At 44.6% G+C, this 11,497-nt stretch overlaps 1 protein-coding gene across 1 annotated transcript in view; it reads right to left on the reverse strand.

Moving 5' to 3' along the window:
- Window positions 1-11,497, reverse strand: part of ppp2r3a (protein phosphatase 2, regulatory subunit B'', alpha) — a 58,022-nt gene that overhangs the window by 19,728 nt on the left and 26,797 nt on the right. The window contains exon 2 of the mRNA XM_034857984.1: window positions 2,518-6,126. Within this exon, the coding sequence (XP_034713875.1) occupies window positions 2,518-5,289 (2,772 nt within the window). The 5' untranslated portion in view covers window positions 5,290-6,126. The remainder of the gene's footprint in view (window positions 1-2,517; window positions 6,127-11,497) is intronic.

Consider the following 11,497-nt stretch of genomic DNA (forward strand, 5'->3'; position numbering starts at 1 on the left):
CTCCAATGTGGAGCATGTAAGGAGTTGTGCATGAGAGTGCAAGGGAATTTTCTCACTTGTGGGAGAGGGGGGCTTGCCTTGTTTGTAGTTTGATTGGCAGTTTAATGGGCAACCGAGGCAGGAGGCGGGGTTGGCGCTGAGGAATATTAGCATAATTCACAGAGTGCCAAAGTAGGTATTGGGTGTCAGAGAGCTATTCCCAAACTCAGCTGTGACCCACAGTAGCACTGGGTCAACTTACCCCAAGGTCAACTTACCTCCAGGTCAACTTACCTCCAGGCCAACACACACACACACACACACACACACACACACACACACACACACACACACACACACACACACACACACACACACACACACACACACACACACACTCAAATGGAGAATCATCTGAATACCCATGTATGCATATATAAACATGCATGAACACATATGTAAATGCACACACATACATGAACACCTGGACATATAAGAAAGCCTGGATGCACACACAACACACAAACAAACATGCACACCATCACACACACACACACACAGGTCCATTTACACTGTGGCGACAGTGAGTCTGTTAGCGGGATGTCATAGTACAGAGGGGTGGACAGATTTAGGTCTCCCTCACACCCAGTTCTGCCAGGGGTGGAGGGGGTTGGAGGGTAACGATACCGTTAACACTCAGTGTGCCAACAGATGCCCCCCACACTCTACCCCACCTCACCCAACCCTTCTCCCACCTCCTGTTGTGCTCCAATCAGCACCTTTCATTGGGTTGCTCTACCCTCCACACAGCAACAACTGTTATTCAACGCTCCCAAAATAACACAGCAGCCAATCACAGGGCGGGAAGAGAAATGGTGGTCAACGTAGGCTGACTCCTTGAACTGCAGGTAAAAGAAGGACACTAAGAGGAAAAACAAAAGAAACAGAAATGCAGGAAAGAGAGAAAAACATAGAGAGAAAGCCTGATGCAAGGGTGATAACAAAAAGATGAGAAGCAAAAAATCAAAAACAGAGAGGAAGGAGGGATGGCTAGGCAGACAAAGGACGGAGGAGGGCTAAAATCGCGTTATGATGTGTTGCTGGCTGTTCTGTTCGGTCTTCTGACTGTGGCAGCTGCCATGGTAACCTCATAAATAGGTGGCCTACATATCAGCAGGGCATAAGGTTACACAGCTCAGTGAATAAACACACACAAACAGCAGAGGGAGGCTGGTGAGGAGAGAGATGATGGAAGCGCAAAAAAAATACAAATTAGCAGAGGAGAAGAAAAAAAACTAAGTGAGACAGTAATGATTTGATGCTCTGTGTCAGTGTTAATGTGTGTTTGTTAATTACCTAAATCCACAATGTGCTGTAGAACACCCACATCAGAGACAAGCTGAGGTAACCCCCCTTTCTAAGTTTATTCACAGCATTGTCAGTGTGTTATGCACACCAAGTCACTCACACACACACACACACACACACACCAATTGAATTCACCCGCTCCCTCCCTCGAGCACAACCCTAAATTACCTTATAATATTCCCCAGGGTGGAAAGGAGAGCGCACGCACACACACACACACACGTTAGAAACCGGAAAAGTCAACAGAGAGCCACTCCTAACACAATGAGCTGTTGTTCCATGATTCAAAGCACCAGCTTTTCTATTCAAGCCCAGAGAGGGAAACTGTATCAGAGTGTTCATTACAGCTAATGAATACTATTCATCACGGCACATCAATTACAGTGACATCAACCCCGTTGTGTCACAGCGACAAACTTCTCGTCTGGGTGTTTAATATGACTGTATTGAATGTATTGAAAGCAAGAGACGCTTTCTTTCAAATGGTTTATTCTCAGTCAAATGCTGCCAATCAGTTGGTTTCTTGGTTTCTGTGTGCCTGTCACTCAGTCAGCAGACTGCCTGTCTATTTGCTTCTCACACCATGGCAATGATACCATTTGAAATTCATATTTAGATGTATTTAGCTGCTATGTATTACGAACCAAACTCTTGATTAATACGATCAGCTTATCACTACTTCAGTAGTAACACAGCATGCAAATATCCTCCAAAATGACTAAATGGAACTTTAACAAAGCAAAATGTTCCCACTTCTGCAGATATCTGCTCTAACTTAGACACTAATTTGCGATAGATTTGTATGGTACTATAATACAAATTCCAGAAGTGACATTATCTTCTACAAACCAGCTAGCAAGTGTTTCTTCCTGAGAAAGTTGGACTCAATAATGAGGATTTTTTTTCTTCAGCAGACACAAAGAATAATAATTCAGGGTCTGAGATGTGCAGTTTGTTGACAATACATGATTTAAATCCCTGAAAAACCTATCCCCCATTTCATTGATGAGTTTTAAATGTACATTTAAATGTGCACACTAAAGTCTTGTGTGTTGTGTTGATAAAACTGTTATAGTGTGAAACTGTAATGTTCAGTGATGTTCAGTCTGGCTTTCCATAAGCTTGTGCACTTGTCAGTAGTTTTAATTTGAAGGTGTGCCTTTGACTTACTCTGATCACCTCTGGATTCTGCTGGATGAGGAGGGTTGAACCAGTGTCTCTCACAGCAGAAGGGTCGCCCACAACTGCAGCAACAGCAGCATCTCTTGTGGCTTCCACAGTTGGGATGACAACAAGGGCTGGAGCTTCAGGTGCAGTCACAAGTGTAGGTTCAGCTGAATGAGTGAAGGAATGCAAGCTTGCAAGAGTAGACATTGCAGGTGCAGGGATTGTTGTAGGATCGGTGTCACCTGTAGGGGCTTCTGTAACTTTATCTGTAGCCTCAGCAATAGGCTCAGGTATGGGTGTTGGCACAGGTTTAGGGGCAGCTTTAGGTGTAGATTTAGGTGCAGCTTCAGATGTAGCATTGTACGCAGCTTCAGATACTGCACCTATAGGTGTCGGTGCAGGTGAAACCGCAAGTGCATTTGCCAGGTAATGTTTTGGCGGTATAGCTGGAATTTGTGCAGCTGCATTTGTGTGCATAGATGGAGCAGTGGGAGCAGCTGGTGGGCTTGTGCACTCCAGAGGAGTATCAGCCCTGCCAGTGGTGGCCAGTGTATCCTGCAGGAGCCTCATCACCTCCCGCTCCTTTCCACTTTTCCTCTCAGCACTCCCTGTGCTCCCCGCCCCAGAATCCACCAGCTCCTGGGCAAAACTCTCAATGCTTTCTAGGATCCTCAGAAGCAGTGCCCCATCCTCCTCCTCTCCTACCACAGCTTCATTGTTCTCTCCCTGGGGAGGAGTGAGACTCTGGGGAGCCCTGGAGGAAGGGCCATTCATGGTTAGGTGGTTGGCTGGCTTCCGAACTTGGATCTGGGCCATTTTAGGCTGAGTAAGGGCCTCACTGGAAGTGCTTCCTTGGCTTCCTTCTCTCTTCCTGGTTTTGGCTGGAAGAGGGGGCTCAGTGTTTTTAGGGTGACTCATACTCTGAGACAGATTCTCCAAGTCCATCAGTAGCTTGTCAATGTCATCATTCCTGTGTGTGGCATCTTTGGGTGCTGAGACTGTAAGTGAGGAAGGCCAAGTAGAGCTGGAGCCAGTGCTGGCCGGCAAGGTATTTGAAGAGTTATGGAGTGTGTGTGGATGGGACAGTTGCATGTGTTGACCCAAAGTAATCCCATTATTGTTCTGGGTTTTGTTCACCCCTCTGGTGGGAGTGTATGTCTGTTGTGGGATTTGTTCAGGTGTCTTTCCCACATCTGCTTCCTCCTCCTCAATATAAAGAGCTTCCATGGGGGATGCTGGAGGAGTGTGTGTATAAGGTGGGGTCGGGGAGGTACGAAGAGGGGAAGAAGAGTGTGTTGGAGTGGAGCTGGATGGAGTGCATGTCATAGATGGAGGAGAGAGTGTGTGCTGTGTGATCGAAGTAGGATGTGGGTGTAGTCCATTGGTAAGTACAGTGGTTCTGGAAGGGGAACTTTGGACTGGTTTGTTGTGGATGGAGTCTAATTTCAAAGAAGATGAGGAGGAAGATGAAAGAGAGGACAAAGTAGACAATGCAGAATTAGGAAGAGTCTTTGGGATGGGAGGTGACAGCACCACATCCTCATAGCGAGGAGGTTGCTCATTGCCAAATATTGGAGAGTATGGTCCTTGCTGGATGGAGTGAAGAGTGTTGACCAGCTCAGCTAAATCGCTGTGCCCGCTTCCATGCGCACCCTGACCCCCCTGCCCACTGCCTCCCAAACTTCCAATTCCCTCCAGCTCCAGAGGTAATCTCTTCAAATAAGAGCTGAGTCGGGTCATCACAGCCCGATATACACTTTCAGGACTGGCTCCTCCATCCTCCGGCCCTCCACCAGCTTTGTGTCTGATGCACTGCTTGATGATGTCGGTGCATTTCTTTAAGTCTTCAGAACATTTAAGCAGGATGTCAAGGCAGGCACGGATGTCCTCCCCGCCTGCTCCACCAGTGCCTGCCTCTGCTCTTGTCTTCTCCAGCAGACGGGCAATTAGGTTCTCCTCTCCCAGGGTGTTGCGGTACAGGGAGGCCACTGTATTCAGACTTTGGTCGAAAGACCCAATACTCGATAGGCTGCTTGTTGATCCACCACTTACTTTTGTGATCGCCGACAAGATGGCTGTGCTGCCCTTTAGCTTTGTCTCCTCCAGGCCAGCTACCTTCCCAGGCACAAATGGCGGCAGGTTCTCATCATTGAATGTACCCGTACCATTTGTCATGCCATTGGCAGTTCCGTTTGCTGTGATGTTGGAACTGAAGTGGCCGTAGATGATCTCCAGGTCGGTGGAGCGGCGGCTGAGAGAGTCAGGACGGACTTTGCGACCTTTTCGGAAGGTGACGTGGCTGGAGGAAGAGAGGCGGAGCTTGTCAAAAGAAAACTCTTTGAGTTTACCACTGGCCAGGTTGATGGCCTCTTCGGTAATGTCCTTCAGACTGCTAGAAGAGCTCAGGTTCCCACTCGATCCTCCGCCACTGGGGGCCTTTTTACCGCGCCATGTGGGGCTCTCCTCTCCTAAGGACAAATTGCCACTGCTGTCCGCCCTCTCTATACCACCATTATAACTAGCATCCATGGTAACAGTCATTTTACCATGGTTGGAAAGTTGTTGAGTGTTCATGTTTGGGTCACCGTATACAGCTTCAGCAGCTAGCAGCTCGGAACAGGTGCCGCGGTGTGCAACAGTACAGTCTAGTCCCTGGGACAGCGCCCCGCATGGCCCTGAGCAGTAGTGCACAGCATGGGAGTGAGTGCGCCGGTCCACTACCACACTGTTGTAGCAGCTCACACTGCTCACCACTACACGATAGGCTGCTGCCATGGTTACCAATGTCCTTCAAGGCATAGAAGGGGCAAAATAATATCCAAATGTAAAACAAAACAATACAGTTTTGACATAAAAATATGGACGGATTAGAATGTTATGCTAAAACTCCTTCAGTTGAGAGAGAAAAAAAAGTAGCTGAAAAAAATGCATCTTTCAACTGCATGGTGACAGTTCTCAGAGACATGCCACTATTGTAATAAAAAAAAAATGCAGATTAACAACTAAAAAGAAATGTCTACAAACCCAACTTCCAAAAGTAAAATCCTTTCATGCTTGCACCTGGAAGAGCTTTAAAAGGGTTTTACTCTCTTCCAGAGCAATGGAGAAGGCATAATTCCTTGTCTGAGAGCTCTGGGCCCCTTAATAACAGCTGTAAGTTTCCTCCTCTCTCCACATGCAACCTTCTTCGTTTCCTCTCCAGCGGCAGCTCATTAGCCACTAATGACAGCTGTGGAGGATGGCGACAACGGAAGATCCAGCTGGGGTATCACCCATCTCTTCAAAGTAGCAGCCCCAGGGGCCTAATCCAAGGCCAGCAAGGCCTTAACATTGCTCCATCCAAGGCTCATCCCCCTGAGCAAGGAGATGTAGGAAGAATCACCTTATGTCACTCTGTGGTTTCTGAACTGCTGATGGAGCGGAGAACTGTTTGCTGACTCCAACGCAGCTGCAGAGTAGCAGGGGACCGACCACAGATGGCCGACTGCCTCTTTTCTTCTGCTGTGCGCGCCTTTCTGGATCTGTCAGTCCCGTGCTCACTCTCGCCCCTTCCGTCTCCCACTGTTGCCCATGTGTCACAGGGAGTGTGTGCTTCTGACAGGAGGACACCACCTGCGAGTCAGCAGAGAAGGAGGGGGGAAGGGTGTGAAGAGAGAGGGTGCAAAAGAGTAGAAAGGAACACAAAGGAAGAGAAAGTTAATCATTAAGGCAGTTATCAAGAAGTGGATAATTGTGAACGTGAGTGCATAAGAGTGCATGTTTGGGCAATAATGGAGTTGTGTATGAGCACACGAGAAACTCTCCCTTTAGTTATCATCAAGATGGTCGCTGATAAAAGGGCTTACGAGGGCTTTCATCATCAAAAAAACCTTGCAAAGCATCCCTGAACATCCTGAAACATCCACCTCAAAAACAAATACATATTGAGAAGTAAGAAGGTGGCTCAGTTGAGAACAGGAATCCTTCCTCTTACCCTTAAAGTGGGTTGATTAAAAAAACTTCCAAAAAATTAAACGTTGTGTGAACTATATTACCTAGGAGAAGTTGAGGACAAATCACATTTTCTGTTATATTGTTCGTATTATGATGAGTTAAGGACACTCATCTGAGATGAAAATGTCAGAAATCCTGAAATGTTTTGGTGCATCGGATGATGACCAATTGGAGAGGTTGTCTAAATTTTATATTTATAAGTTGGCGAATTTTGTTTCTAAAGCTTGGCAAAAAAGACTTAGGGTATGTGGTTAATATGGCATCTGGTCCTTTGTCCTAGGTAATGGTGTCTTGTAAGCCTGCATATAGGCTGGGCATATTTTATTGTATGCACGACACAATATTAAAAAGTACTCATTCATTCATACAGATCAAAATGAGGAGACTTCTGCGTCTTCCTTCCTCCCCTCATCACGTCACAGCCGAGCTACAAAGAGTTGTCTCCGCCTCCGCTGAGAAATCTCGACTCAGTAAAAGAGAGGCCGGTGTGTAGGAAAGAGAAAACATCTGTTGCTTTCCATTCCTGTTTTCTTATTTGCCTGTGCATTTGCGCAAATTCTATAATAAGTTTAATAAAGATGTGTTTTTCCAATCCATTGTGTTTTATTCTATTCGGTGTCATTCTATTCAACTTCCAGTGCTTTAGCAGAAACAAAAAGCACTACCTTAAACACAGACTTCAATGTTGATCATTTTTAGCTTGGGACAACTTTAAATTAGAGGCAGTCAAGCAGTGTATAAATACCAGTAACATGCCACATACCAGGAACTAACAGAGCCTGACTAGGTAAACACAATGTGCAGTAAACCTTAAATCACTCTCACCCTCTCTTTTATATTTGTCTGTCATTCTCTATCCCCCTCTTTCAACTACTTTTGGTTTCAGTCTTCAAATGCACCGACATATTTAACTGTAATACAGCCAGTGGTGTGGTCTATGTGATAGGCAGGTATATGCAGTATACCCACTAAGAAAGCTAATGGCTTTTCCATATACCTATATTTTCCATTTATTTTTGTTATATTTTGAATTGTATTCTATTTTTCTTCTTCACATAGGCTAAATAAAGGTATTCCCACTGTAAATTGCTGCATACGAGTCTATCAGAATACAGGAAATTAAGTCATTGATGCTCAAAACGTCCCTGGGGACGGACACCCACACCCCCCACTATGATATGGTCCTCCCCCAAAGACAGATTCTGTCCAATATACAGTACACCCACTACAATGCATTAGACTACACCACTTAATACAGCGGTGAGAGGGCACCACTATAGCCACAACCACACACATGCAATCTAAGCTCAGGCTTAATCTCAACCATCCAAACATACTGTGCATTTACAGAAAGTGTCAGGGCATGCAAGACTTCTTTAATGTACAAATTTGAATTTCTAAAAGAAAACAGAAAAATAAGAATGTGGTGAAGCCAAAGGCCTTGTACTGTGCTCAAATAATTGATTTTGAGAATTGTTCAAGCATTTATGAAAGCCCTGCACACAGCTCTTAGTTTATATAAATTCAGAACTGCATACCTGAGGGATGCCGGATTTTTAGAATGACCACGGGAGCAAAGAACAACACTGAGCGGTTATTACAACTCCGACTGAGATTGCGGACATATGATCTGTTGTGGGTTCTCAGGAGAGTTATGGAGCTGGAGTTTCCTACTTAAAAGTGTGAAAAAGAGCAACTGGGAAGAGGGGGAGGAATGATTGGTGGGCTTGTGGGTGGAGGAGAGCGGTTGGCAAGGTGGGGGTTGGGGTTTGTGGCACCTGGAAAAACAACTATTAAAGAGTTGTATGGAAAAAACAGGCGGTCACCTCATCTTTCTGTCTTGCTTTCTCTCTCTCTCTCCTTTCTCTCTACACAAACACAACAGCTGGATGCTGCTGAATCAGTGTCTTGAGCAGGAAATTACACTTCCTGGTAATCTGCACTTGAAATCTGGACAGACAGATAGTAATTGCACACACAACATGCACAAAAACGGGTCCACTCACACTTCTTCCTCTTCGCCGTACACACTTGACTTAACTGTGTGTATATCTTTGTAAACGGCAGCTTCCCAAAGTGATACGGAGCACGTAAACAAACTCCACTGGTGTTGATAACACTGAACAACCTCCACATACATGCATGCGCATACACCCACTCATGAATGCCTGCACATGCCACACTGACACATATTACAGAAAAAGATTCACTAGTGGACACACACAAACACATTCTATGGTGTCTTTTCAAACCTTGCTATGATTTAGTGGTGGTTGTGTTTTTTCTGGATATTTTATGGCTGAGTTAGCTGAGAATGCGTGGTGGTATCAGCTTTCAGTTTAATATCAACAAGCCAAAGCTTAAAGCTGAAAACGGGAATGTCTTTAGACAAGAAAAATGTGGGTTTATTTTTGTTTTAAATCAGACAAAAAATAAAGTTTGTTAAGTATTATAACCCTAAACCTATTAACTCCAATTGCAATATGTTTATTTAATTTCTAAAACAATGAAGATACAGATTTATATCAGATTGACTGAGTATAGTGAAGGTTACTTCTTAGCTTTATGTGACAAAAGGCACTGTAATGCTAATTGCAGTGCAATCAGTCCCCTCTATCCTTTGCATCCTCCACTTCCTATTTCTTTTATTGCTCTGTCTTTTCTGGATGGCTTCAAAACCAGAACAAGAAGAGAGTAGAGGAGGCAGATCGTGTTCCCTGAGGTTATTTGTGACAACATTTTCCATCTCTCCTTCCCATCTTCTTATTCTCTCCCTTCTTTTCCCCTCCCTTCCTCCCTCCCTTCTTTCTCCTCCATCTAAAAAAAATCTTTCCTTCAATGTGACCTTCACCAGGAAACACTAAATCACCAGAGGCCATTCCTGTCACAACCTTCACGCCAGCCTTGAGCGTGTGTGTGTGTGTGTGTGTCTGTGTGCGTGTGTGTGTACATCGGCAAATGTGCACATAAAGAGATTGTGTGCTTTTGCTGTTGTTTTGCTGCGCGTGCATGGGGGGCCTCACAGGGTAAAGGGTCTTTGTGAAGAAAAAAAGCCCAAACAGGAACCCCAAACATACCCCCAGGAAGAGAGGACAGGTCTATACTAGCCTGCTCGCTAGCCCAAACACACACACACACACACACACACACACACACACACACAGCTTGATGCAAAACTTCAATGTTGCTACTGAGATCGCACACAGAGAACAGAGAGCTCTGCTATGGGGTGCAAATACTAAACAGAACCGAGGGAGAAACTAGTGGCTCTATGGGTATTGACTTCTGCCCTACAGTGAGGGACAAAAGTAGTAACAAAAGAAGGATTACTGGGCTTTGTGCAACATGACTCTCCTATGAGAAACACAGTAATTATGAGGAAATGTGTACAAACACATACAACCTCTACACTACAATGTGCAATTTTTTTAAATAATTTTTATCACAAAAGCATTCCATCAAGTGTGTAAAAAGACAACTTCCTTTCTTCCATCCATCTGTCATTTCTGCCTTTACTTGTAATTCTTTCTCTCACTTTTCCCCTCTTCCACACTCTGATCTTAAGAAATGTCCAACAAACTGACTGCAGTTCTGACCCACTTCTCTGCTACTTTCTGTAATCCTCATATTAATTATTTACTCTGTGCGCACACACACACACACACAACCACACACACACACACACACACACAAACACACACACACACAACTGGCCGCATGCTCCTACTTTAATGGCTGAGATGGCACAAGTGCTCATCCATAGTTCTACAACTCCAGTGCGATCCCAGCTGTTCCTCCAGCACACTTCACATCTCTCAGGAAAGTGGGCTCACAAAGCTCACCACCTCATTAGGATCAAAACAGCAACCCAAAGGACCCCATGTCACAGTATATATTCCCTAAGGGAAGGAGTTGAGGGCAGAGAAGAGGATGTTTTTTGTGCTTCTGAGCAGATGAGGAAATCAGTGACTCATCTTTTCTTATCCTAAAATGTTTCCTGGATAGAAAAAAGCTTGGCATTATAAGGCTAACACAGTCTTGATCACAGACAGACAGACACACACACACACACGCACATATTTTGAGTTGGCTCATTAGCTGAGCATCAATCATCTGTCTGGAAAGACACTCTGGCAGACAGCTCTGTCCCTGTAAAACCCTGTCACGCTTTCACAATTACCATCATTTTCTGCAGCAGAGAAAGTGAGGCTAGGAAATAAGGGAGAAAGATGGCTTATCTGGCCATCAGACCATCCAAAATGGAAAGAAGAGAACAAAATATAAAATACGTTTGTTTGGATTTTACAAACAAGAGAATGCATAAAATAACCATCCTTAACAACTATAGATGAGGAATGTCCCTAAAATGTAAAAATGTAAAAACTTTACTGCAAAATGGTTTTGTTATCAAACCTTTAAGACAAAATATGTAGAGGGCCGAGGCTTTGGGTGTTTGTGTGTGTGTTTCTCCCATTATCTCTGCCAATTGTGTGGATGAGAGAGAGGCTGCAAAGAGAACAAATAACTGCACTCTGGAGACACACACACTAGGGGTGTTAAAATGAATCACTGCATCGCGATGCAGACCTGGACGATTCTGCATCCATGCAGTGACAGACCATAGTCTATTATAGCCTCCTGATGTTACTTGTTGATTTTTCAGGTGATGATTTCTTTAGTTTTTGCCTTTTATCGGTTGTCTGCTGTGTCTAAACTCCACTACATTCAGGAAGTGTCTTTTGTTAAAAGAAAGATACAATGAAAAGGGGAGTTCATATATCTGACTGCTTAAATTTGTTGATGAAAACCATGTGTAGCAATAAATTTTACTATTGAGGAGGGGACAAATCGTGATGCATCGGGATATCGAATCCATTCGAATTGTTGACAGGGTAATCATAATCGAATCATAAGACCAACACACAAACGCACACACGCACGTGCACGCACACACGCACACACACACACACACACACACACACACACACAC

The sequence above is a fragment of the Etheostoma cragini genome, chromosome 20 (assembly GCF_013103735.1).
Source record: "Etheostoma cragini isolate CJK2018 chromosome 20, CSU_Ecrag_1.0, whole genome shotgun sequence".
Lineage (NCBI taxonomy): Eukaryota > Metazoa > Chordata > Actinopteri > Perciformes > Percidae > Etheostoma > Etheostoma cragini.